Source organism: Lacerta agilis, chromosome 8, assembly GCF_009819535.1.
Source record: "Lacerta agilis isolate rLacAgi1 chromosome 8, rLacAgi1.pri, whole genome shotgun sequence".
Taxonomy (NCBI): Eukaryota; Metazoa; Chordata; class Lepidosauria; order Squamata; family Lacertidae; genus Lacerta; species Lacerta agilis.
The window spans coordinates 22109426-22136272 of record NC_046319.1 but is presented as its reverse complement, the minus strand read 5'-3'; the positions used below and the strand labels follow the sequence as shown (position 1 = coordinate 22136272).

Sequence of the window (26847 nt, the reverse complement as noted above, 5' to 3'; positions counted from 1 at the left end):
CATGTACTGGTAAACCTTTGTGCTGAGATCTGATCATAGTTATCCACATATTCAGGCTGGACTACTGCCATGAATTCTACCTGGAGCTGCCTTTGAAGGCCATTTGGAAATTTTGGTTAGGGCAGAATATGGACGCAAGGTTGCTCACTGCTATGGAAAGTCGGCAGAATAAAGAGCTTCATGGGTGCTTAGCTTGTTTCTAGGAATAATTGATGTACTGGCATTGAACTAGAAAGCCCTAAAAACCCAAATCATATCCCTATGTGTGATTGCAACAGGTAAAGCCCACTCTCCAAGTCCAATTCACAATCCACACATAGAACGTAACATAGAAAATGCATTATATATCAGGAAATTGCTTGGGGGGGGGGAAACGTGTTATTTCGGGGAGAAAATGCATACAAATGCACTTATCAGGAGAAATCTGCACAAAAATGCTGACGATTTTTTTGTTTTTTAAAGAATCACAAATGTTGCTGTGGAGAACTGAATTTAAGAATGAGAAACCGAGAGAAGCTGAAACGGACAGATTCCTCCATCCTTATGTATGAGTGAAACCGTAGAGTATGGCTCCAATTAAACAGAGTTAAGGAGGAGTGAAACACAAGACAGAGCAAACCCATGAAGAGAGTGAGTGTGTGTGTGTGTGTGTGTGTGTGTGTGTGTGTGTGTGTGTGTGTGTCTTGGGGTGCTGAATCTGCTCACTCCTAACTCCACCTTCCGAAAGCTTATGCTGCAATAAATGCATTTTAAAATGTATTGAAAGTGCCACAACTGCTTTGTTGATTTTGATTCATTCCTATGCTGCTTCCTTCCTTTGGTTAGTGCTCCAGGAACAGGGTGCATTAAACGCTACACTTATTTTAAAAAATAAAATAAATGTTGTCTGCAATGCTGCAGTCCTCAGAATCCTCTGCCTCTCCATCCTAGCCCATGGTGCAGGACCTGTTTTTCAGAGGCAAAAGAGAGTGAACCCTTCTGCTATAAATCACAGGGCAAAACAGGGAAGTGTTGTTTTAGATGAGGCTGCTCCATGTGTCCCCCAAGAGCAGTTGACACTGCTTTTTTCCAACAGTCCAACGGCCAAATGAATGGCCCTATAAATGCTTGCTTTCATCTCAGAGCGGAGAACCTCAAGCTTTTGAAGACACATAAATTCCATCCCCTCATTTGCTCTCTGTCTCTTTCTCTCCCCCCCCCCCCACCCCCACTTGGCTGATCTGCAAAAAAAGGGAGGGGTGCAAAAAAATAAATAAATTTAAAGGTTGTGCAAAACTTGTGAGCTGGCAAGATTTTATCCAGACTGGAAGGAGAAGAGCCGGTGGTCCACAGACTCTTGAAACCTTCTTTTCCAGCTGGACCAACCCTGATTAGAAGTGTCATTGCTGGACTGTGAGTTGGGAGGTCCAAACGTTTTGTGAACATTTATATATTCATGGCATTTTTATCTGACCTTTCCTCCTGGCAGCACTTGGTGTTTGTATGCAACAGCAGGAGGTTACCTTTAGCAAAATGGATCCTTGCTTGGAGCACACCTTTAACTGGAAGGCACTCGGACTAAGTGTAAGATAAGGAAGCTTATGTTTATTAAGGGAAGCGCATTCTTGTTTGGGAAGAGTTCTTATAGCCCTAGCTAACTAACTAGTTGGAGAAACAAAGAAGCTCCTATTGCCCCTTCTTTTTTGGAAGATGCAAGCACCAAGACCACGTTGCTTGTAAGTCCAGAAAAAGTGTGAGAGGAGGTGGAGGTGGAAGGGGAAAGAGGATGGAATTTAAATGACACTTTGACTTAAAAGGACAAGTCAGCACAGAGATCAAAGGGACAGAGACAATTTAGGAATCTGGACTCTCCCACTATATCTGTCTTAACACCACGCAGAGCCTTCTGAGCAAGCAGAGTTGCACCTCAAAATCCATCCAATGTCTCCAAGGAACGCAAGGAGCAATACACTTTCCCTCCTTTTGCTCTGATAATCATCTTCTTCTTCTCTTCTCTGGTGATCACTCGTAGGCAAGTAAGACTGTCTTCCATAAACATGGCTTTAACAATGAGTCGGTAAGTGACTGTGGAGGCCAATTCTGGATCCACATGTCCTTCCACAGTGGGGACATTGGTTTCCAGGCGGGAGTTGATCACGGTGTGGATTTGCCAAGCGTCCCTTCCTCTTAGCACGTTTCTCCCTTGCATCCTGAGTTCGTCTTGATCAGGCATAGGGAAATTCGGCCCTCCAGATGTTTTGGGACTACAACTCCCATCATCCCTAGCTAACAGGACCAGTGGTCAGGGATGGTGGGAATTGTAGTCCCAAAACATCTGGAGGGCTGAGTTCGCCTATGCCTTGTCTTGATAATGCCCTGATACTGATACTGTGATGGCCATTGGACAGGGATCAGGAAGGAGTGGGCATTCCTGGTAAAGAGGGATGCTTGGATAATATGGATAATATGAGAGGACGTTGTAGCAGTCAGAGTGCCCAAATGCTTGCCAAGCCAGGAAAAAACAACAACGAGATAGATCTTTTCAAATATTGGTGATAGCCACTCTTAAAATTATATGCAAACTAGCCTCTCAAACATCTTCACTCTGTTTGTGAGGTGGGATGGAGGAGAACTTTTATGTTACCAACATTTTAATGAGAAACAGTCTAATCTGCTCTTCTTGAACCAATACGCAAACTGAAACACACCTATCCTTTGAAATTCGCCCTTCTCCAAATTTCGCAGTTTTCCTGCCAAATAATGTGTGCAAAAGCGCACCTATTAAGGGCAAGAGTGCCCCAAAATCCAAATATCCCTGAAAGCAACATGCAAACAATGTGCATTATGTTAAGGGACTGCTTTGAGGGGGGGGGGGAAGGTGTGTGTATATCAAAACCGTGTACAAAAAAAGTGTTTATTAGGAGACATTTGCACTGAAATGGCTGACCAATTTTCATGAGGGTGTGTGGGGGGGGGGGAAGAAAGTTAATCAATCACAAAGTACTTCAGAAAAGTGGAGGACAGTATTTCAGAGTGGGGGCAATGAGAAACTGAAAAGCCCCTGGAAGAGCAGATTTGTCCATCCCTATTTGTGGGCACAGAAATTGGGAGATAGGGGAACCAGTTCACCTAAGTTCTCCAGCGGGTGGAGAAACTCTACAGGGCCATCTGGCAGAAGCAGAGCTTTTATCCTTTTCTTCCAAGTCTGGCCACCATCCTCCACAAGGGCCCAGGCTGAGCATCGTTCCAGGGCATGGCGTGAGGAAAACAATGGCTTTTTACTCTGGTGGTCTGAAAAAGCCTAACGTTTAAAGAGTTGTCGGTGTGGGGAGTCTGACACACCAAGCTGCTTTGACATCACACTCAGAGGCAAGCAAAACCAGCCCTGTATTATTGCTTCCCCCCTCCCCCGACCCCCTGCTTTCTGGCTAGTGAACACCCAGGTTCAGGCCCTGGCTAGAAAACAGAAGGACTGGTTCCACTTCTTGAGAAAGTTACGTCTCCTCTGCTTCTATTGTCTCCGATGCGGTGAAAGCAAATCCCTTTCTCCAACCAAGACAGTTCTTTCTTCCTGCACATAGACACGCACTCCCCTGCCAATCTCCCTGCTCTTACACACAAAAGGGTAAATTGCATCTCTCCGGTGACTGGTCCGCGGGGGCGCTTTTCATCCAACATAACTGGGCCCACTCAATGTGTGGGCGTCAGAGAGCGGAGAAAGAGCACCAGCTGCCAAACCGCCTGCCTCCGCAGTCCTTCTGAGATGGCAGGGGGGGAATCATTAGATGATCAGAAGTTTAGACTCAACTGCAAGACTAATGCTGTGTTGTCACATTAAAAGACCAGAGCATCTTGGAGGAATTTTGATTCGTAATGAAATCCGGGGGGGGGGGGTTGCTTTTTCTGGTGGGATGATGTGGTGTGTGGAGACAAGGAGACACTGCAGAGGCTGTGTAGCTACTATGTTTGATGGCTATTGTACTGCCTACCACTGACTGGCAGTGGTTCCCCAAGGTTCCAGGTGGGGGTCTCTCACAGCCTTACCTGGAGATGATGGAGAGTGAACTTGGGATGTTCAACAAGCAAAGCAGGTGCTCTTCTCACTGAGTTGTGGCCCTTCCTCCAGAAAACAGAATGTCAAAGGACGATGCTGGCCTCAGATATGCTCTGCCTGTTTCTATTTTTCAGGCATCAGTTCTGTTTTCTGGAACCTGCCCCTGACAAATCCCTGTGCCTTATGGATTTTCGCCTCTTGTTAGAATTTTGTTTGTTCAATGCACAATATCTTTTATTTTGTTCTAGGGATTGGATTCCTCCCTAGCATCTCAAGAAGCTACATCTCTATCAAACACACATGCCAGTCCAAGCACACAAACCTTTGGCCAAGCTAGGAATATCAGAAGCTGCCTGATACATGATACAAGCACATCAGGAGTGTGTGTATATATGTTTTGTGTTTGTGTGTGTGGTGTGTGTGTGTGTGTGTGTGTGTGTGTGTGTCAGGGAAAATACACAAAGGAAATGAAAGGTGCAGCAAATTGTACAGGAGCTTAGAAAGCTGCCTTATACCGAATCAGACCATTGATCCCTCTAACATGAGATTGTTTACAAAGACAATAAGAGGCTCTTTGATATTTCAGGTCTTTCCCAGCCCTGCCTGTAGATGCCAAGGACCTGGGACCTTCTGAAGGCAAAGGATGAGGTCTACCAATGGGCTACAGATGCTCATAATAAATACAGGAAGCTTCCTTAAGCACTATTAGACCTTCACATAGCTCAGTGCTGTCTACCTGCCAGGGTTTCAACTGTACCTGGAGATGCCCAAAGTGAAAATTGGAACCTTCTACATGAGGGGCACTGTTGCCTGGAGCTGATGGGAGCTGTAGTTCTAAACATCTGGTGGCACCAGGTTAGCAAAGGCTGCTCTGGTGCACCCTGAAGGTACCTTTGATCAATGATCCCAGTATGAGCCAGCAAATGAAACACTTCTTGAGAAAGCCTGGCTCAGATGCATGCAGTTGTCTTCTGTTCCCAAATGTGCTGACCTTAGGACGTTGGAGTAATATTGATAATAACAAGAAAAAATGGAAACTCTGTGTGGTCTGAAATAAAGAAAGGAGGCGGAGGGGAAGCTCAGGTATGACTGTGTTGGAAAGACAGAGTAATTGCCCTCACCTCCACTTAAAAACAACAGACAAGAAAAAAGAGACTGAGATTTGTGTACACTACTGACAGAATGAAATCTAAGATAAAGTTTAATTGGGCCATAAATCTCTTGCTGGAAGGAAAAGAATTTGGGGGCTGTGATAAGAATGCTGCAGAGACTCTGAGAGTTGGAAAGGAGTATTAAATCTTCAGTGCATTCAAAAACTGCCCACCTTTTCCTAGGCTGAGGGGGAAATGGTGAAGATCTGCGACTAGTTAGACGAAATGGTTTCCAGCAGACATCAAAGCAAGGGACGGAAAGATAAGACCTTTGAGAACCTTTGAGATTCAGTTCCGCCCCAAGCCACAATGGGAGAAAACAACAGCTGGGAAGTGAAAGAGACAACACCATATATGGACAGAAGGAATCTCCATGGATATAAGAGTTTTCACACCCAGGGCACAATAAAGATAATAGTTTGAGTTCCTCACTTAAAGCTTTATAAATTTATATACTGCAACATCACAAATGGAAATAATTAATTATGTAGCTGTTAACAAAGGGATTATTATTATAACTGAAATGTAACTGACATTAATTAGGATTATGGAACGCAGTGATATAAGATTGGAAATGCACCCAAATTATCATGCGGGGAGCCACTTTCACTAAGTGAATAATTGGGTGTTGATTGGCACTCTGATAATTGTATAGTTTGGGAATTAATTTTTACTGTTATAATTTGGCTATTTTGGGGGTATATTGGAAAACTAATAAAAATGTTATTCAAAAAAGTGTGCTGATCTTAATTGCCAATTTTGTCTTTGGGTCATGCTTCTCTGCCGTAGGGTGACCAAACTTAAATTGAGCTCATCCACAACCAATTAATTAATTATCATTATTTAATGATAGAAAACAACTGATTCCAAAGCACTTCAAAGTTTGCACTGGCTCCCTAAAGCCAAGTGAAAGCTCTCAGGCACACAAAAATGGGTGCACTGGGGCCATCATTCTGATGATTCTAGTCCCTAACGTGGGAAGATGGACTTGGAAGTGGTTGGTGTTCAGGGCACACTTTGCCCCTTCCCCAGAGTTATGGGGGGGGGCGCAGATCTATGCACATTTCCACAGTGGAAAAAACTCTTGCAATTGATTTGCTTTGGAGTGGATTTAAAGTTGCTTAGACGCTTTGGAGCATGTCTGAGAACCCACCTCCAACCACCACTTTCTGAATCATGGTTCACAAATTGCCATCTGTAGGTCCAGATAGATAGATAGATACACACACACACACACACACACACACACACACAGTGTTATGTCTTTTTTTTTGGAGTGTTCTGTCTTCTTTTACTTCTGCATGTGATTCTTGTACAGTCGTGCAGAGGACAAAGTGGAGGCAGCAAATGTATTGAGCGGGCAGGAACAATATCACCAGAACGATATTGCCACAGCACACTTCCCATCATTCCCAACAGTCCTTTTTGGGTTCAAGGGGAGCCCAATAGCCTGTTGTGTCAGAGCTTGGGGTCAGGGAACTGGAAGCCATCAGATAAGTTTTTCCAGGCAGGCTAAGTCAGGCAGAAGCAGCTTAAACAGACATCAGGACCCTGGACAGCTCTCAGTGGCCCCTGTTGGATAAACATTTCAGCAGATTGCCGAGTCCATCTGAAGCCTTAGGTAGCTTGGCAAAGCCTGTACTGTACTTGGCTTCTCCTCCTTGGAGAATCTAGCTATGCTATCTTAAAGGGCTCTTACCTGGTTGTGCAAACATGGCTTTTACAAGGTCAATGAGTTAGGTATGCTATTGGGAGCTTGCTATCCAAGTCTGATAAAGGTGGAAGGAGCTGCAGTATCTTCCCCATCAGTATCTTCCCCAGGGGTTACGTTTTGGGGGTCATGTGATAGAGAACCGTTTATAGATCAATGCATTTCATATGGAAAGTATGTGGGGTTGGGGGAAGAGAGAGGGAGAGAACTTTTTCTTCCCCTCTCATAATCATGTAACTCAGCCGGCTGGCTGGAAGAGTGAAGAGGAGCAGCCCACATTGCAACCCTTTCTTGCAGGCCCCAGTTGTTTCTCACAGGTGCAAAGGAGATGGAAAACCACAGCAGTACCTTTGGCTGCAACCTCTCTCCCTCGACCAGGAATTCCGCACTTCCTTTGGACACAGCAGCCAGGCCATTTACCAGCCTCCGACAGGCATTCTGCCCAATGCCAAAAGTATAGCACCTGCAAGAGGAAAGGACAGAGGGATTGGATGCGCCCGCAATGGTGGTGAAAGGAAATGCCAAGACTCTGGCAGTGGAAAGTTCTGCAAGGCCAGAATTCCAAATGAATTTTGCTCCCATCAACAACAGAAGCACAGCTGGTGGTGGCATGAGAGATAGACTTTTCTGTGGCTGCTCCAGCATTGTGAAATTCCCTTCTGTGCAGGATTAGACAGGATTCCTCCTTGTTATCCTTCCTTCCTGTTCCTTCCTTCCTATTCAGACAGGCCTTTGGAAACTAAGGCACAGAAGATGCTGGCCACTGTCATTTATTGGGGGTGGTGGTGGTGAAGGGACTTTGGCCGCTAGGAGCTGGCTCCTATGCTGTTAGGGCAGGCTGTACTCTAATTGCTGGCTCTAAATCTGTTCTGGTGCATCTTAATTACGGTATTCTTTTTAACTCATTTCTATTACTTCTTATTGTGTTCTACTACTTTTTATTTGTGCACCATTCTAGGATGAAGTGCAATCCAGCCAGGGGAGGTGAGAAAAGGCCCACTCATTCATCTCTATGGCAACAGAGGTCACTCTTTAAGATGCGAAGGATGGGTACTTAGCTGGCTAGCTAGGGCCATTACCTTAACAAAGGGACTACTGTAGTGTGACAAGTTCACCAGGTTTCCTCTTGTAGATTCTGCCCTCACAAATACAGAATTGTAGGTTTGGAAGAGACCCACAGGTATCATCATCCAGACTGACCTTCACCAAATCTATAACAGTCTACTAGCCTACAATGCCAATTCTCCTCCCTCCCCACCACGAGTTCTATCCACCATTCCTTTAGTTTCCTTCCAGTCAAACATGAAGGAGACATGATGGTCAGATTGAGAGCCTGGGAGCTCACAGAAAGAGCTTTCAGCTTCCACAAAGCCCCAAACTGACAGCCCAGAAAGACTGGGGAGATTTGCCTTTGCATTCAGCCTGGCATAAAGGTCACAAGTCAATAAATAGATTTGTCAATACAGTGTAGGATGGGAGAGGCTGTTGCAAAAGCAAGGGGGAGAGGAAATGCCAGAAGGGGCTTCTACCTAGTGGAGAATGAGTGGTTCCGGACAAGTTCAATGACCTTTCCCGTGTTGCTGACGGCGCCATCAGTCAGCAGGAAGAGCAGCCGTGGGTGGCCTTGGTGGATCGGCTGCCGGATGACCCACCTCAAGGGCGACAAGACGTTGGTGCCACCCATGTCAGCACGGATCTTCTTTATGCTTTCACATGCAGTGGCCAAGTTCTCCTGCAGAGGAGCACAAGAACCACCCAGGGGGCTCACACATGAACAAAAGGCAAACTGGCATTTGTGGTGGGGTTCACGTGGACACGAGGCAGGATATGGGGCAGGGTTATGTAAGGGTTATGCTAGGCGAGGAGCAACCAACCTTTGGGGGCCTTGAGAGCACACCTGCAAAACAGGGAATCTATTGTAAGCACAGCACTGCAACCAAACACACAACGCCATCGATTCTGTCAGCTGCAACACAATTGTCATGGATGCAGAAGGGTGGAGGGAGGCACCAGCTGGGAAACGCCCAAGGGAACAAGGCTCAGAGCCCAGGGATTTGATGTCCCCAAGTTCTAGTCTTACGAGAGAGGGAGAAAAACTTTTCTCTATTAGCTTCCTCAATGTCATGCATAGTTTTATAAATTTCTATCACGGCACCTCTTACCTTTTCTCTAAACCAAAGTATAATAACATCATATGTGGCCACCAACTTGGATGGATTTAAGAGCGGATTAGGAAAAAGGTCATGGTGCATAAGGCTATCAATGGCTACTAGGCACAAACTATGTTCCATCTTCAGTGATGGAGACACTGAATGCCAGCTTCTGGGACTTGCAAGTGGGGAGAGAGCGCTTAGGTATTCCTTATGGGCTTCAAAGAGGCATCTGGTTGGCCAGTGAGAAAAGGTTGCTGGACTACATGGGCCATTGGCCTGATCCTGCAGGGAACTTCTTATGTTCATATAAGAAGAGAGAACTGGGGGAGCGGGGCGGATAACTCATTTCTCATCAAGATCAATGAGATAGATGAGAATTAGCTGGGGGAGATAGAATCATGTGGATAAGTTTGACATTGAGGTTATTAGAAACTTACACACACAGGCCTAATCTACGCACAGTGAACTGGTTCCAGAAAATCCTGTTCATTCTTCAGCGAGTGGAGGGTGACAGGCCTAGTTGAGGGGGATGTGATGAAGGAGGCAGATCCAGCTAGCATGTCCCCACTGCTCCCTTATGTGAAACTCTGAAGGGAATTACGGAGTCACCACAAAGTCTGCTCATGACAGGTCAAGGTCTCTGAGGAAAGGGAGATTTGAAATAGAAGAGACAGAAAGCGTTCCCTCACCTCGCAGTAGGTCTGGCTGGAAGGAAACAAGGCCTTGAAGGTCGATCCAAATCCAATGATATTGAATAGACACGTTGGCATCAGACTCTTCAGAATGACCAGGAGGGCATCCTGGCAAAGGGAAGAAAGAAACAGAAAGTCAGGACTTCTGCTTGATAGTGGCATATATGTGGTTCCATTTTTTCCCAGAGACAGCTTTAGTTTCCTTTGGGGAAGAAAAGAAAATGAAGAGTGGAAACTTTAACATGACAAATAGCGGCTGAGGGGTCTGCAAACCAAGTCCTTTGAGGGAGGGTTGAAAGAGCTGGGAATGTTTAGTCTGGAGAGATGAAGATTAAGAAGATCATGCTTTTCAACTACCTGGATGGCTGTCTTGTTCCAGAGTGGAAATTGCATTTCAGCAGAACATTAGTAGAGGGCTTTTAATGTTGAGGACTGTTCCAGCAGTGAAATGGGCTCCTTCAAGAAGCAGTAGGCTCTCACAATCTCTCACACACACACCAGCATGGCAGCAGGCTGAGCAGTGAGAAATTCTGGGGACCATCACAGCTAAGGGAGCTAAGGCTTTGATTCATTTGGATCAAAGAGCAGTGGAGATAGAGGGTTTCCCTGCAATATTTGTTTATTTGCAAGTCCTCCCCTTTCAGCCAACTTGCAGCGCTGCTCTTTTCCTGGATTCCTATGTTCCTTTTATACTGCATTGCCCGTTGCATTATGTAACTGCGGCTTTTTGATCAACGTAATGCCACGTCACACCAGAAATTTAAATGGCATAAAAAAGTATGCCGGAAAACAACCATGAATTCCATCGCATGAAAATATGCAAAACTCCCAGGATTTTCTGGGTTGCAAATAGATAGATTCCTCTCCCCCTCCCAGATGATAACACAGAAGTTAGCACTAAAGTTCTGCAAGATTCCGCTAGCAGTTTTAGACAGGGGTCAGCAAACTTTTTCAGCAGGGAGCTGGTCCACTGTCCCTCAGACCTTGTGGGGGGTTGGACTATATTCTGAAGAACAATAACGAACAGATTCCTGTGCCCCACAAATAACCCAGAGATGCATGTTAAATAAAAGGACACATTCTACTCATGCAAAAACACACTGATTTCTGGACCATCTGCGGGCTGGATTGAGAAGGCAATTGGGCCGGCTCTGGCCTCTGGGCCTTAGTTTGCCTACCCATATTTTAGACCCCGGGCTAGGGACTGGTGAATCTGCCAAATCCAGTTGCTCTCAGTTTCTTAATTTCCCAATCTGAAGTCCAGTTCTCCACTTTTCGACATCAAGTTGTGCTTTTTGGCATTGTCTGTCACTTTCTTGGGGGTCGTTTAGGGGGTCCTGCAATGACAGAACCGTGGGGTTTGGCCCCAAGTGCTAAAGTTAGGTGACCCTGAGTTTTGCAGTCTTAGAAGGGCCCCTCTCTTTAGTTGGTAAAGTGTTTTGTTTCCACTTAATTCAAAATGTGTTCAGCTCTGCTGGGTGAGGTCCTGGGGGTGCCATAGCCTCCCAAGCAGCACCCCCTGCAGGCAAATTATCTGGGAACCACCCAGGGGCAGGGTGGTTTGTTTAAAATGATATTCCAGACTGTACTCAAGAACACATTCCTGCATTGCAGGGGGTTGGACTAGATGACCCTTGGGGTCCCTTCCAACTCTACAATTCTATGATTCTATGACTGCAGGAGAACCCAAAGTGACAGACTCATTCACAGCCATTCAACAGCAGATGCTCAACATCAAGCACACACACTATTCAACAGGGTCCCCTCCTGAGCTCTTCCAAGAGATGTAGATAAATAGACAGGCTAACAAGGAAGATTAAAAATTAAATACATACAAGGTGAATCATTGTCAGCTATTTACTCACCTTCAAAGGTATTTTTTTCCCTAGCACCAGAACATGTTTCCACACACCCCTTGGGAGTTTAAGAAATAAATCTAGATTTGTGATTTCCATTCAGGGAGCTGCCATTAGCAATACAAAGAGACAATGGGTTTCCGCTGCACCCAAAACCATTATTCCACCCACCCAGGCATAATCTTGTTTATATGAAGATAATATTCCCTTCAGGCGACCCATTTCCAATCTTGCTGTTCATAAACAGAAATTACAATTTCCTCAGACTATACAAGGTTGCCTTCTCCCTCCCTCCTCTGCTGCTTCTGAATGCACAACACAACAAAACTTTAGCAGGCCCAGCCCTCTGCAAAGTTGCTCGTTTTAAGCAAAACGGCAGGGCTGGGTTGAAAAGCTCCGTGACGGAGCACCTGCTTTCTGTACAGGAAGTTCCCGGGGCTTTTTTCAGCTGGAACTCACCAGAACTCAGTTCCGGCACCTCTCAGGTGGGGGTGCATTGCGATTATGTCCCACTCTTCCTGAGTACGTCCCTATTTTCATTGGAGAAACGTTGAAGGGTATGGAGTTATGCGACCCCCAAGCCCAGGAGATAACCTTTAGAAGACATCTAAAGGCAGCCCTGTATAGTTTTATTATGTTTTCATATACTGTATGTTGGAAGCCAGATGGGCAGGGTATAAATATTATATTATTATTATTATTATTATTGACACCCATATTTTCATCATTGTTGGAGGTTATGCAGGGCTGGCTGGCTGGCTGGCTGGCAGCAACCCAACAACATCTACAACCTCCATATAAATAGGTTTCCCTCCTGGAAGCGAGCTACAGGTGCCCCAAAGTTCTTGCTCTTCATGGGTACAGCTACTTGGCCTAAGCTTCCTGGGTGCTCCAACAGGCAGCTGTTCTCCAAGTGCAGCAGAAAATGGCTGAGGGAGCTATGGTTAGTATACACCACATTCAGAGAGAAAGCGAGAGAAACACCACAACACAGACCCACACCCTAAGCACACACATATTCACAACACAGAGAGACCCCTGTTCTCCGTACGGTAGGCGTTTCCCAATCAGGAAACCTCCCATGTGTCATTTGTTCAGTCACATAAATGCCGCTTCCCGTGCTCCGCTTGGCAAGAGGAGCGAGCGAGTGCCAAAGGCCCAAATTTGAACTATTCCACCCGCTTCGACTTTGTTCAGCATGGAAGAGCTATCAAGAGTGCTTAGCTGTGGCTGAAGGAGCACATTAAACAACATTATATGCCATTGTCAGGATGACAGAGCAGAATCCCTGAAGAATAATTAAGAAGTCACTTAGCTGAATGAAGGACAAGGAAAAGGAGACCTCCCTGTGTCTTGAATGAGGGATTGATGCACTGACGATGAGTCACCACTTTGAAAGAGTAAATAGCTGCAGCACTTCACCCTCCATTTTCCTAGCTGGGGTGGGTGAGGTGGGGAGGGGGGGTGTGACAGGAATGTGCCGATAACAGGGGGTAAAACATACCATTTTGGATTCCCACCCCCCACCCCCATTTATATTTCTGCTTTCTGAGAAGGTCAGCTCTCCAAAAGTGAAAAGAATACGCAACTTTTAAATATCTGAAAGTTTTGTAATGCCTGCATCGTAATGCCTGTGCAACACCTGAACTTCAGCCTTGTTTCTCATTCAACGTACAGTCCTGGCTTAACTGTGCATCACTTCCCATCCAACAATGCAGACCTGGTTTAATTTTATTCCCCAACACAGACCTGGCTTAACTGTGCATCGTTCCCTGTTCAACAGCACACAGGCTTGGCTTAACTGTGCATCGCCTCCCATTCAACAACACATGCCCGATTTAAATGTGCATCCATTCGTCAGCACAGATTTTGCTTAACCGTACACCATTCCCAGCCCAATGGCACAGGCCTAGCTAATCCAGATTTGCACTTGCATATCCCTCAACTGTCCTGATTAAATTGGGACATCCCATTTTGGGGGTCTTGTGTAAGCCATGTGACTCGCACGATAAGATGGCCCCAAAAAACAGGAATCACGTTTTTCTGCTGCAACATGTTGGAGGATATTCACTTGTCCCATGCTTAGAAAGAATAGGTCTGAGCAGTTTTGCCCTTGCCCCATGGCTTTCTCCTGGAAAACCCGCTGCTTATTGGTAAATTTTACCAGTTTTGCAGAACTGGTAAAAAAAAAAAATACGTAGCTTGGCTTCTCTCCAAAATCAAGGAGTGAGAATGGAATGTGTGTGTGTGTGTGTGTGTGTGTGTGTGTGTGTGTGTAATCTGTGTGGATTCTCTCCATTTTCAGGAAATTCCGCCCGAAACTGTCTAAAAAGCATGATAACGAAATAATAAAGTAACAAAACTGAACACAAACACATTTTAATAAAAGCAATCGCTTGAGGCCACAGCTATCAGCCGTCGCCATGAGAACGGGGCCGGGGAACACAGTGACGTGCAAACAGGACCACCAAGATCTCCCTGTGTGTTTGTTCTTGTTTTCAGCTTCCCTTCCCCTCTTATCTCTGAATAAATCTGGTGGCTCTCAGGGAAAGAAAAAACGCAGAGAGTTTGATTAGCCTTTACGTGTCCATGCTGAATGGATTGATCTGAAGGATGGTTCGTGCTGGGGGAGAAGATAAAAGAAACTGGGGGTGCGGCAGAAAGTAATAAAATGGTAACTGGGGTTTGTTTGAAACTGAATTGGGTTTCAATAAAAGGAAAAGACTTTGCACTGCTGAGTCTTTTAGAAAAAAGACTTGAGCACAAATTAGGTACAGCTAGGGGGCCATGTGGCTCTCCAATTTGCTCCATCCAGCCCTCCAGGTCACACACACCCTCCTGTGCCACCCCCCTTCTCCCTAGGCCACCCCCCCTTCACCATCCCTGTTTTGCACCCTCTAAGCCAGGGGTCAGCAACCTTTTTCAGCCGTGGGCCAGTCCACCGTCCCTCAGACCATGTGATGGGCCAGACTATATTTTTTTGGGGGGGGGGGGATGAACAAATTCCTATGCCCCACAAATAACCCAGAGATGCATTTTAAATAAAAGCACGCATTCTACTCATGTCAAAACACCAGGCAGGCCCCACAAATAACCCAGAGATGCATTTTAAATAAAAGCACACATTCTACTCACGTAAAAACACCAGGCAAGCCCCACAAATAACCCAGAGATGCATTTTAAATAAAAGCACACATTTTACTCATGTAAAAAACACACTGATTCCCGGACTGTCCGTGGGCTGGATTGAGAAGTTGATTAGGCCGCATCCGGCCCATGAGTCTTAGGTTGCCTACCCCTGCTCTAAGTATTTACACCAGTTGGAAAAGCATCTTTGAAGTTCGATAATGCTTGCTAGCTTACTTACCTGGGTGGGGGACAAAGAGGGCCATTGTATCTCTAGTTTGCTTTTAAGGGAGATGGTTGTCAGAAGGTTGCCTGCTCCCTGCCATTAACTGCCCCATGCTCCTTTCCACACACACTCTGCATTAACTTCCAGCATGGAAAACTGTGTCACCAGAGGGCCACTGCTAAGCATTGCATCGTGTGGCAACTCAATTTTCTACCCACTTGCCCAGTGAAACTAGAAGGCATTCGCGAACGAATGCCCTTCCCACACTACATGCAAGAATCATGTAGCCATGCACACCTTGACACGGTTGATGTTCACACCACTCATACTCCCACTGCGGTCCACGAGAAAGATGAATTCTCCGTGGCTCTTCCTGAGGTTGGGTTGGACCGTCCTCAGATCAGGACAGAAGTTCAACATGATCACCGGGTGGTGAGGGATGTCCTTGTGGAGCCGCTTCCTGATGATTTCTGTCTGCAACAACCAACAAGAAAATCAGTACAGGCTATTGTTGTCTTTCATTTAAAAACAAGCAAGCCGGTTTAATTTCTGAGAATGGAAGGTCCTTTCCATAAATTAGAATCATGGAGCTGAAGATGGTGTTTCCTGCTTGGCAGGGGGTTGGACTGGATGGCCCTTGTGGTCTCTTCCAACTCTATGATTCTAAGATAGCACTTCCTCTTATAACCTAGGGTTCATCCACACTTTCGCTTGGCCTGCATTTTGATTGTACCGTGAACTGACCAAATCCCCCCAGCCTGAGAACTTTTCTTGTTCCGCAAAGATCTGATCTTACTGAACTGGATCTTACCAGATGCGTGGAAAAGCCAAAGAGAGACTTTGCTTAACTAAGCTTCCATTCAGTGGGTAAGATAAGATTTTGGCAAGGCACAACTGTGGAGCAATGAGAAAAGCCGGGGAAATTAATTGGTATACGATATGATCAAAACAGGGGTCAAGGAAATGTGGGGCTGAGCCCTTATTCTCAGAGGTCTTTATACCTTTCCTCTTCGTGTGTGTGTGTGTGTGTACACATATTTCCCCTTTCCCTTCTCTTTTTCTTTTTTCTATGCTGTTCTTTACCTTATATACTGGTACCCTATTTCCATGCTATTACTGGTTACAGGTAGGTAGCCGTGTTGGTCTGCCATGGTCAAAATAAGCTTTCGTGTATCTGAAGAAGTGCAATGAAAAAGCTTGCCTTGATGCTTTCCCACCCCCCACTCCCAGTCCAGTGCTGCAAAGCTAGTTGTTAATACACACACACAATTGTCAACTCTGGCTGAAAAAAAGTATCTGAAGAAGTGTGCATGCCCACGAAAGCTCATACCAAGAACAAACTTAGTTGGTCTCTAAGGTGCTACTGGAAGGATTTTTTTTTTTTGTCCATGGTATTACTGCTATTAGTTTTATTTCTACACACTTCTTTTCCATTAAATCCTCATTCTCTCGGTATGTGTGTATGTGGAGGTGTGTGTGTCTCTTTTGTATTTCTTTATATTAACATGATCCCTAACGGATTGATTGAGATAATTATCTATGTAGTCACATCCAATGAAATGTGTCATTGCTTCTCTCTATTTGTCTTCAGCTTTTCATTATATAAATACCCGCTCACCCTGTCACACCCCGCAAAAAAGCAATGATGAGACGTTATGAAGATGTCAGAAATGCGTGACGACATGAAAACATTTATCTGAGCTTTTAAAAGGAAATAAAGGTGGGATTTGTTTAATAGGATGTCTTGTGTCGTGACTGATATGGATGTACCCATCAGACTACTTCCTCTCTCAGCAGCCATTTGGTAGCAACCATTCCATCAGGCTGTAATGGTGAGAGAGGAGAAGCAAAACATTTCATCAGCCCAGTTGAGAAGCCGGTGATATGGGGCTCCTCTCCTCTTCCTTAAACTGTTTATAATTTAATGGTCATTATAAGAGCTTTGTAACTAAGAACTAGTACCAGAATTCACTTTTCCTCCTCAATCCCTTCTAGGATTGCCATCTTTCAAAAAGTGAGAACCCGGACACAAAAGTTGAGCTCTCTTTTTTTTTTTTGGCAAAGCTGTTGAGCCTTCCCACACCCCCACACCCCTTTTTGGCCAACATTGTTGAGCTTTGTTTTGCACAATGTGGGAAAAAAATAACAAGTTTTGAGCTTTTTTTAAGGGAATTCGCCGAAATCTACACTTCCAACATGAGCTGCCATACGTCCGGATTTCCCCAGACGTTTCAGCGATTTCTGCCCAGACGGGCCAAATCCCAGCTATGGAAGGGAAATTCTGGATGTATTGCAACCCTACTTTTCCTCTTGTGCCATGTCTAAGGGCAGGGCCTCTCTTATTATAGATCTTGGTGAGTTGGTCTCAGAGTCTTCTTTTGGCTGAAGAGTGTAGGCAAACATTTCCCGCACTGCTAGCCTTGGTTTGAAACTCAATAGTGCAGCTGCTCTGCCAAGAATAAAATGCGTTTCTGCTTAATCATCTGAGTCCCCCTGTGCCTTGAATTGGGAAAGACATTTGCATGGGTTCTTATTAACACCCTCAACCCATTATCCAATTATGGTATAAACTAACAAAAGCTCATTAGTTGCCCACTGTTTCCCCAGGATGTTTGTCCCACGTAATCCCACTAGCTAACGAGTATTTGCATAACACGCCAAAGACAGGAGCTTAATTACAATTTCCTACCAACATTCTGAAACTTAATATTTTAAGGAAAGGAAGGAACTCCAGCAGAGTCTTGTGGAGGCTGTTTGCCACCAGAAATCGCTCCATTTGCTGCTTTCTTGGATATCGTCAACTGGGCACCCCTACAAGCTGCTGAGTGTAATAGGATCACTTTTCCTATTCAATGTACATTGATTTCACTAGCTATTCCTCCATAATATAATGGGGGACTTTGTCGAAAGCCTTACTAAAAATCAAGATATGCTACATCCACAGTATTCCCATGATCCACCAAGTTAGAAACAAAAAAGAAAACAATGTATCAATGAATATTATGTATCAATGGAAAGATAATTTAATGAAGAATGTAATGCAACAAAGTTTGTTCAATTATCTGTATTCTATCAAATGTTATAGCCAAATAACCAGAAAAAGGAAGCACAACTTGCTTAGGTTGATATGCAGAGGCTTTCCTTCATTTGAATGTAGCCAATGAGCATGACTGTGTAAAGAGAGCCAATCAGGTGTTATGAGCCACCAAACCCTGGAAATACACTTTTTCTAAAAGGTTCCACAGTTTTTGGTACTAATGTAGCATCCAGCTTTCTATAGTGGCCAAGGAAGTCACAGGCAACACCTGGGGGAAACATCCCTCCCCTGTTATTTCCCCACCAGGAATTCAGAGGCATGCTGCCCAAGAACAGGATGTACCTGGATCATAGAATTGTAGTTGGAAGGGACCCTGAGGATCATCTGGTCCAACCCCCTTCAATGTGGGAATATGAAGCCATCCCATACGGGGTTCGAACCTGCAACCTTGGCATCCCCGGCACTGCACTCTAACCCACGGAGTTATCAGCAGAAGTGGTGAGCCTGTGGGGGCCCCCCCCAGGTTGTACAACCAGCCAAGCTAATGTGACCATTGTTCAAAGTTGATGGGAGTTAGAGCCCATCAACATATTGAGGGCCGCAGCTAAGCTCCCCAAATAGTAATGAAAGCTATCAATACCCATCCAGACCCTCATTTCCTCAATGAATTTGGGCCAAACCGCACACCACCATTATGGTTGCAAACCATGCTTATCGCTGGCTGCTTCTCAGAGTGGTTTAAGAGTCAATCTCTCTCCTCCCAGGCAGTGGCGAAGCTTCATGCTCCGGCACCAGGGGCGCGGGCAGAGAGCAGGTGGGAGTGGGGCATGCCACCTGTGGGGATGTGGCGCCCAGCGCGGGCAGGGGGGCAGCCGTGATGGCACCTCACCGGGATCACACTGCCAGGGGCGGTGCGCTCCCCCCGCACTCCTCTTCCTCCGCCAGTGCTCCCAGGGAACTCTGAGAACTGTAGCTATGTGAGGCTGGCATATAAAATGGAGGGAAGACTGGCTTGCTCTTCTGCCCCTCACCTTTCTCTCTGCACTTGCATCTTTCTTCGTCCCTTTAATGAAGTCATTCCGCCCCTTCAGGTGCTGCTCATATTCCGTGGGGGACATGTCACCCTCTTCCATTAAAACATGGGGCATGTGAGGCTCTGGAACAGCAGGGAGATTGGGAGAGAAAAAGAAGAGGTCAGGTTTGCGGGATTTACTTTGTGATTTTTCTTGAACTTTGAGATCCACCGTCAACAGGAGCTGGGGGCACCAAGAATTGGGGGGGGGGGGGTTTCAGCCAGAGGATAGATGGGTAGAGTGTTGGTATAAACTAGTCTACTGTACAAAGTGTGGGATAACCAACCTCATATAACCAACATGCTTAAGTCTAATTAATGCACGAAGGGGTTAAGACCATAGAGTAAGCTGTCCTGCCAGGCTCAGCTCTCCTTGGGAGGGACTAGGTACAAGGTACATTTTTAACAAGCCACCCCCAAAATGGCAAATGCAGAGGCAAGATTGGATCGGCAATTTACCAGGGACCGGAAACTATGGACTGCCCCTGGTTAGGTGGAGCATATTCAAGATGTAATGTTTCTTGCACTGTCTAAACAGAGAAGGAGGGATCTCTGGGATGGGGAGGCCCCAGAAGTCATGAGACAGCAAGCATGGCCCACCTACCGCTTGGATGGATCAGGATCTCCACAGGTCGGTCAAAAGTATGTTTATTGGCCAGTGTGATCACAATGCTCTTGGCAGATCTGGCTGAAGGAGCGGCATCTGCGCGGATCTCGTGCGTTGGGCTTTCAACTCCTAGTTGGGGAAGCCAGCATGGGAAATATGATGGAGAACCCCAGAGAACTTGAGAAAAGGTATGTGTTTGTGGGGGGGGGGGGGAGCCATTGTGGAGTAGTGGTTAGAGTGTCAGACTAGAACCTGGGAGATGAGCGTTCAAATCCCCACTCAACTATGAATCTCATTGGGCAATCTTGGGCCAGTCACTGTTTCTCAGTCTAACCCACCTCACAAGGTTGTTGTGCGAAGATGAATCTGGAACCCGGAAAACTTGAGTTTGGAGAAAAGGTGGCAATCATAAGTAACAGCAAACTCATGCACTGCTGCTCTGAATGCTGCGCTAAAAAGCAGGATGGTAATTGATTTTAATACTGCTACTTTTCAACAAAACGTTTTCAACATGTTTGCTGTAGCCTTGCTTGCAGTTCAAACCCTACTGAAGTGTAAACTATACTAAACTCAAACTGAACTATGTTCCGGTGAATGTTACAGAAGTCATGCCTGCTTCACTCCTCCCCGACTTTTGCCGCAATAGGAGCCATGGTCTGGCTTAGCATGTGCCGTTGGTTTATTTCCAAACAAAACCATGAGCTGTGAACCAAGGTTTATTCTTTGCTTAGCACTATGGTTTGTTCGAGGGGAAACAAACCATAAGCCTAGGTCTGAACATAGTGCTAAGCCAGACAATGGCTTAGCTTTCAGCCGGGCAGCAGAAAAAGTTGGTGTGAAGTGTAGCAGCCTTAATTTTTATCCCTTGCACCAACACCACACACAAAACCATATTCTAGCTTGACTATGAGCGAGGGAAAGGGCCATAGCTCAGCAGCAGAGCATCTGTTTTGCATTCAGAAGACCCCATGTTCACTCTCTGGTAGGGTTGCCATATTTTGAAGAGAGAGAGAAGAAAGAAAGAAAGAAAGAAAGAAAGAAAGAAAACACCTTTGTCGACTTCTATTTTTAACTATGGACCACTATGGGGGAAGAGGTTGGGGGACGAGGAGAACGGGTGAGTGCTGCAGATGGTACGGGCAGATGAGACAGATAAGAAGAGTTTTACGTTTGTGCTCCACAACGAGGGCCACACCCTTTGATACATGATCATGAAAAATCCTGGAGTTCTGTGGATATAGCATCACCCATCCTTCTGAAAGAAAAATAAACCTCCGCATCCAGACCAAAGGAGGCCTACCGGCTGTTGATATGTTCCAGAAGGGGCTAGAGGATCTCATGGGTGTCTGCCAGCACGCACTCAGCAAATCTGAGGCAAGCATGGAAGAGTACAATGCCCAGAAGGATGTGACTATGGAGGAAGCATATTCTTGAGTTCCAATCTGCTGTTGAGTCCTGGCCACAGAACTTAGTCTGCTTTGGTTGTCCTGATGGATGGCCTTTGCAGAGTGTGGGACGGGGAGTGTGACCTTGCTCTTGCTTCTTGTTATCTCATTGGCATTTGATGCCATTAACCATGGTATCCTCCTGGACAGGCTCCAGCAAATGTGATTTGGGGACAGCGGTTCCAACCCCATCTTCAGGACCGAGTCTGACATTGGGAGGGTGCCTTTTGAACTGGAAGCTGCAGTTATTGCAGAATGCTGCAGCATCACAATCAAGCGGTGTATAGATTTCATTAAATGAGTAAACAATGGCACCACCGTGACTTAAATTGGATTGTCTTGTTGTGGGGAGGGGGTGGGGTTGAGAAAGAAAGGGTCTTGTTTTTTATGGACGAAAGGTTTGCCTCCCACCCCCAAATAAACATTGGATGGTGGAATCCATTCAAAAAACAAAAACAACTATGGACCACTATGATGACTCCACCCATGAAAAGAAGGACGTGTCCTGGTCAAAGAAGACATATGGCAACCATGTGAGATCAGCTGGGAAAGAATCCTCACTGAAACTCTGAGAACTCTGCCAGATTGGAGGAGTCGGCCATGGAGTAGCAGCACTGAGAATCAGAACTCACCATTGTCCCACAGAGCAGAGGTGGTGAACACGATGCCCTCCAGAAGCTGCGGACTACAACTCCCATCATCTCTGACCATTGTCCACCTTGTCTGGGAGCTGATAGGGGTTATAGTTCCACACCAGGCGGGTGTTCAAAAATGTTCCCATCCCTGCCCACTTTTATATAGACTTACCTGCAAGTAAGCACGGTCCTCTGATCTCCAGGTAGAAACTAAACTCGTACTCAGTAGGATTCATCGCCTCCGTTTCCAAAAGCCGAGCCAGACAGAATTTTCCAGGCTGATCCAGAGTAGCAGTACCACAGTAGTGTCTGTCTCTGCTAAGAAGGAGGCAATTTGTAAAGGGAATGCTAAAACGCAACTTTCAGGTTGTGCACAGGCCCATCTAAACCATCGAAAGGACTTCAAAATTCCCATCCAAAATCCTCCCTGTATTATTTTTGAGTCTTGGAACAATCTGGGGCTTTCCTTAAAAGCAGAAGCAAAAGTCCTGTTCTTTGTTACACCTCTAAACTTTAGATAGCATGGAGAGCTATCTATTCTCCTCGCAGAGCTACAATTCCCAGAGTTCCCTGTGAAGAGGGATTGATTGTCAAACCACTCTGAAAACTGTAGCTTTGTGAGGAGAATAAGGGTCTCTGAACAGCTCTCTGCACCTTTAACAAACCAGAGCTCCCAGAATTCCTTGGGGGAAGCCATGACTGTGGAAAGGGGTATCATAGGGCTTTCAGTGAACGCTGCGCATGTAGCTTAAGAGGCACACATGAGGCTCCCAGGTGATTCTGCCATAGTGTCCCTTCATGCCATGCTATAAAGCCTTGGCAGCTTTGCCCTAGGGTGTGGCAACGTTGTACCTCCCTCCCTCCCTCTTGTAGCGCTAGCTAAACCCATCAAGAGCAATATTTCATGTCGGTCCCTTACAATCGAAGGTGGTGTCCAGAGAGGGCGGCAGCGGCATCTGTGCTATTCTGGGGGACCTTAGGGACACACACAGCTGGAAGGAGGACCCTCACAGCACCGCTGGGAAGGGTCTGAAGCTCTGAAGAGGTACTGATGCAGATGGAGACATTTTCCTGAGGAGGAACGATGCCCAAATTGGCCACAAAGACGACCCTCTCCAAATCCTCATCTAGCACGATACGTCCTGTGTAAAAGAAAATAAATGACAAAATGTCAAAACATCCATATCCCCAGCAACCCCACCCACCTCTCTATATAAGGGTTGCCACAGTCTAGTTTTCAGAAGTTCTAACTACCACTAGCGATAGGTGAATCTCTCCATTTTGGTTACTCTCGTTTTCTCATGTTTTCAATCTTAAATTCAGTTCTTCACATTTCCACAGCTGGTTGCATTTTTTTTTAAAAAGCCCTCATCAGCATTTTAGTGCAAATGCCTCCAAATAGACATAGTTCTTGCTTTTCAGCCTAATATACAACAATTTTGTACACCGTTTTCATTAATATCCTCCTTTTACTGCGCACACTTTATCTTACTATATGCATTTTGGTACGCCACATCATCATTCACTATGAAAAAGTGTCAGAGCAGCTTATGAAAAGATGACAATATTAAGAATAACGCAAAAGCAAAGCAATTTATTTCAATAAAACAATTTCAGTATACCCATTTTGATCCTAGTCTGTATGTGTATTGGACTTGATTGTTTGTTTGCTTTGAATGTATGTACTGCTTGCTTCATTATTAAATTGCTTTGGGATGCCTTATGGGAAGCGATTCAAAAATGATACAAATAAATAACTCTCTGTGTAAAGGAATTCTACCCTGCATAGGACTGGGGCACTGTCAGATTGAGGAGTGGCAGGAGGAAGAGAAATTTCTCTTCAGTTTTCAGGAGGTGTTTGCTGTTTACTTTACTTGACCTTTCAAGGTGGCCAAAAGTATTCTGTTCCCACTCCTTTGCTTTTTAAACTTTCCCCCCTTAGAAAAGCACACAGTGGCAGAAGGCTGTTTTTGCCACTTCCCAGATAAGGGTGGCACTCGGCTGCCACTCTGCCACCTAGTGGCCCGGAGGGTCTACACCCTCACCAAGAGTTGCTACCATCTTAGATGTGGTTGTCTTTTCCTCACAAATAATTCTCTCACCACCTTCGTCCAGGGCCCTGCCATTGGGGAGGCTGCAGCAGTCAACGTAGCAGTCGTCAATTCTGGCCTTGTCTTTGATTTGCACGGTCACAACCCGTTCAGAAACCATCGCCTCAAAGCCAACCACAGTTGTGTATTCATCCAATGGGTAGACAAAGAGCCCTGCCAATGGGAAGCATCCTTTCAGGAGACATAACGCTTATGCCTGGCGTCAAAGGTCATTGAGGCTGGAGGTGGCTAAGGCAAGGAACCTCACACCTGGGAACCAAATCTGACCCTAGGGACTTTCTCCTCAGGCAACATCCCAGGCCAATGTTATGAGTCCCAATGAGATGTCTTGGAGGGGCTGGTCAAACCAGGATGAGAGATGGGAGGAGTTGGAAGAGTTACCCACAGATGACCCTAGGGAAGCTCTGCTGTCCCTTTCCCATCAGCTCCCGCACCAGTCTTACCTTCAGCGCTGCATCCACCACCTGCATAACTAGAACCCACCCCTAATCCAGCATCCCAGGAAGCACTCCACACCTAGCCTGGTCCACGGCTATTACTGACACCCCCTCTGTCACTTAGGTCATGGAGGACCAGTACCAGCATGGACAAACAGCTCATGCCCAGCCCAGCCCAGCTGAAGGAGTTCCTGTTTGGTTGCCCAGCGCAAAGAAACATCCTACTTGCCACACTGAAGTTGCGTCCACCCCAGTCCTAGGTACAGGGGCCAATGGGGCATGTTGTTTGCTGGATCAGCATCTTAGCTGATTTAGCCACGTGAGATTCCAGGGTCTGGATCAGCTGGGTTCCTGACATCACCACTAACACCAGGTGGGCTAACATGGATGGAGCAGGTGGCAAACTGCAGGACACCCTGCTGTGGGCCTCCTCAGAGAGGGTTGCCTCAGACTCTTTAGGAAGCCTCTCCCATGTGGACACATATCACCTGAGACAAGGCTTGAGTACGGGCCTGGGCGCACATTCCCTCTGTCCCTTACCTTCAAAGGGGTGAGCCTCTGAGTTGCTGTAGGTGAGAGAGGCCGTCATCCCAAAAGCATAGCCACTGACACAAGAGGTCACCTCAGAGGTCGCGAGAGGGAGAGCAGAGTTGGTCATCCGGTTGATGAGCCCCGGCATGGTGCCAATTGTCTCTCCAGACTGGAGCAAGGGGAGAAACCACAGTGACAGTCAGATTGTTAGCGTTTTTCTTTTCTTGGCAAGTTAACTTGAAGATTTATAGGGGCTGAGGATTGCTGGCAGTCCCATCACCTGCTACCGCTTGGGAGACTAATTGTTAACACCTGCCTGAGGGACGCCACCCAGAGATACTTGCTTACAGAATCACTCCTTCATGACAGGTGCTAGGCCAGGCCAATGGCCCATCTAGTCCAGCATCTTGAAACTTCCATTCTGGATGTGTTTCCTGATTGGTGGTTTCATACCCTCCAACATTTCTCCAATGAAAACAGGGACACCCTAAATAATAACAATAATAATAATATACCCCGCCCATCTGACTGGGTTGCCCCAGCCACTCTAGGCAGCTTCCAACATTTATTAAAATAATAATAATAATAATAAAACTATACAGGGCTGCCTTCAGATGTCTTCTAAAGGTTGTCTAGTTACTTGCCGCCTTGTCTCAAGGGTTGCTTAACTCCATACCCTCTGACGCTTCTTTGATGAAAATAAGGATGTCCTACCATAGCCTCCAACATTTCTCCAATGAAAATAGGAACCACTCCTAAGGGAAAAAAATGGGACATCCCAGGATCAAATCAGAAACTGCAATGACTTCTGTAAATCTGGGGCTGTTCCTGGAAAATAAGGGCACTTGGAGGGTGTGGGATCAGCCTGTTTGGCATTTCAAATTGCAGGTTGCTTCCAGTGACACCTTTAAGCAAATGGCAATAAAACGATATCACCCCAGTCAATTCCATAATTCGTTAAAATATGATCCACCAGGATGGTATCAGCCAAAAAAAATTATAATCCATAAAATGCCACAGACTCAATAAAAACATTAACTATGCAGCTCAGTCACACAGGCGTTCCAGCCTTTCTTTCTTGATTTAGATCAGGAAATCACTAATTAAACACATCAAATGGTGGGAACTTTACCAAGTAATGTCTGAAATTAGGAAACAACTAAGTAAAGGGCCAGTAGCCCAGAGAGGCAAGAGCTACTTTAACACACATCAAATAGAAATACCTTTCCCGATTGACAGTTTCAATCCTAAATGCACTTTCCAGGGAGCAGTAAACCACACTGAGCTGAATGGGACTTAATTACTTCTAAGCAAACATGTTTAGGATCTTTGCCCGTGGGGCCAGGCTATGGGGAATAAAGCGCTATATAAAGTTCTACATTGAGCCCATGGTTTTAATTTTGTTTCCTGCTGATTGTGAAAGAATTATGCCCCAGAGGCGCTGAAGTGTACTAGAGAGGAAAAGATGGTAGTTTTAATTAAGCGCTACCATTAACTATGTCTGTTGCTGGTTTAAAGAAACAATTACTGGTGAGAAAATTCATATAATACGCTCATTCTGGGATTACGCTACTTCGGGATTTGGCAGAGGCGGTAATCAACTTTGCATGGTTCCCTTGATCAAAACTCTCCAGCCCTGGAAATTTAGCTTCATTTAGAATTCTAAACTTTTATCTCTGACATGCAAACTTTTCACGAAAGTAAGCTCAGGTCACAGAAGAGAATGCACCCCTCCTGCATTCTTGAGAGGTACAAACCCTGGTTAGCAGAACTAACAGCTCCCTTAGATAGCTTCCTATTCATTTCAAGAGAGTTTGCACAAAACAGGTTTGCTGCGAATCAAGGCCTTAATTACATGAGTAGCAGCTTAAATCAGCTTAAATTGCGTTGCTGAAATGGAAACTCCTAACTAGAGGTGGATTTTTGTGTGTGAAAGGGCTGTGAACTCAGTTCAGTTTCTGGTACCAAAATCATAATTCTGTGCTCAGAATGTATTCAGAAGACCTCTCTGCTCTTTCTTTCTA

The 26847-nt window shown here is 45.7% G+C and overlaps 1 protein-coding gene across 1 annotated transcript in view; it reads right to left on the bottom strand.

Annotated features, from left to right (window-relative positions):
- VWA5B1 (von Willebrand factor A domain containing 5B1) overlaps positions 1–26847 on the bottom strand; it is a 56178-nt gene that overhangs the window by 17287 nt on the left and 12044 nt on the right. Inside the window, exons 2-11 of the mRNA XM_033156511.1 lie at positions 24833–24992; positions 23850–24008; positions 22664–22886; positions 21917–22062; positions 19662–19793; positions 19017–19141; positions 15246–15422; positions 9738–9848; positions 8425–8627; positions 7244–7358 (exon numbers count right to left, since the gene is read on the bottom strand). Coding sequence (XP_033012402.1) covers positions 7244–7358; positions 8425–8627; positions 9738–9848; positions 15246–15422; positions 19017–19141; positions 19662–19793; positions 21917–22062; positions 22664–22886; positions 23850–24008; positions 24833–24971 — 1530 coding nt within the window. The 5' untranslated portion in view covers positions 24972–24992. The remainder of the gene's footprint in view (positions 1–7243; positions 7359–8424; positions 8628–9737; positions 9849–15245; positions 15423–19016; positions 19142–19661; positions 19794–21916; positions 22063–22663; positions 22887–23849; positions 24009–24832; positions 24993–26847) is intronic.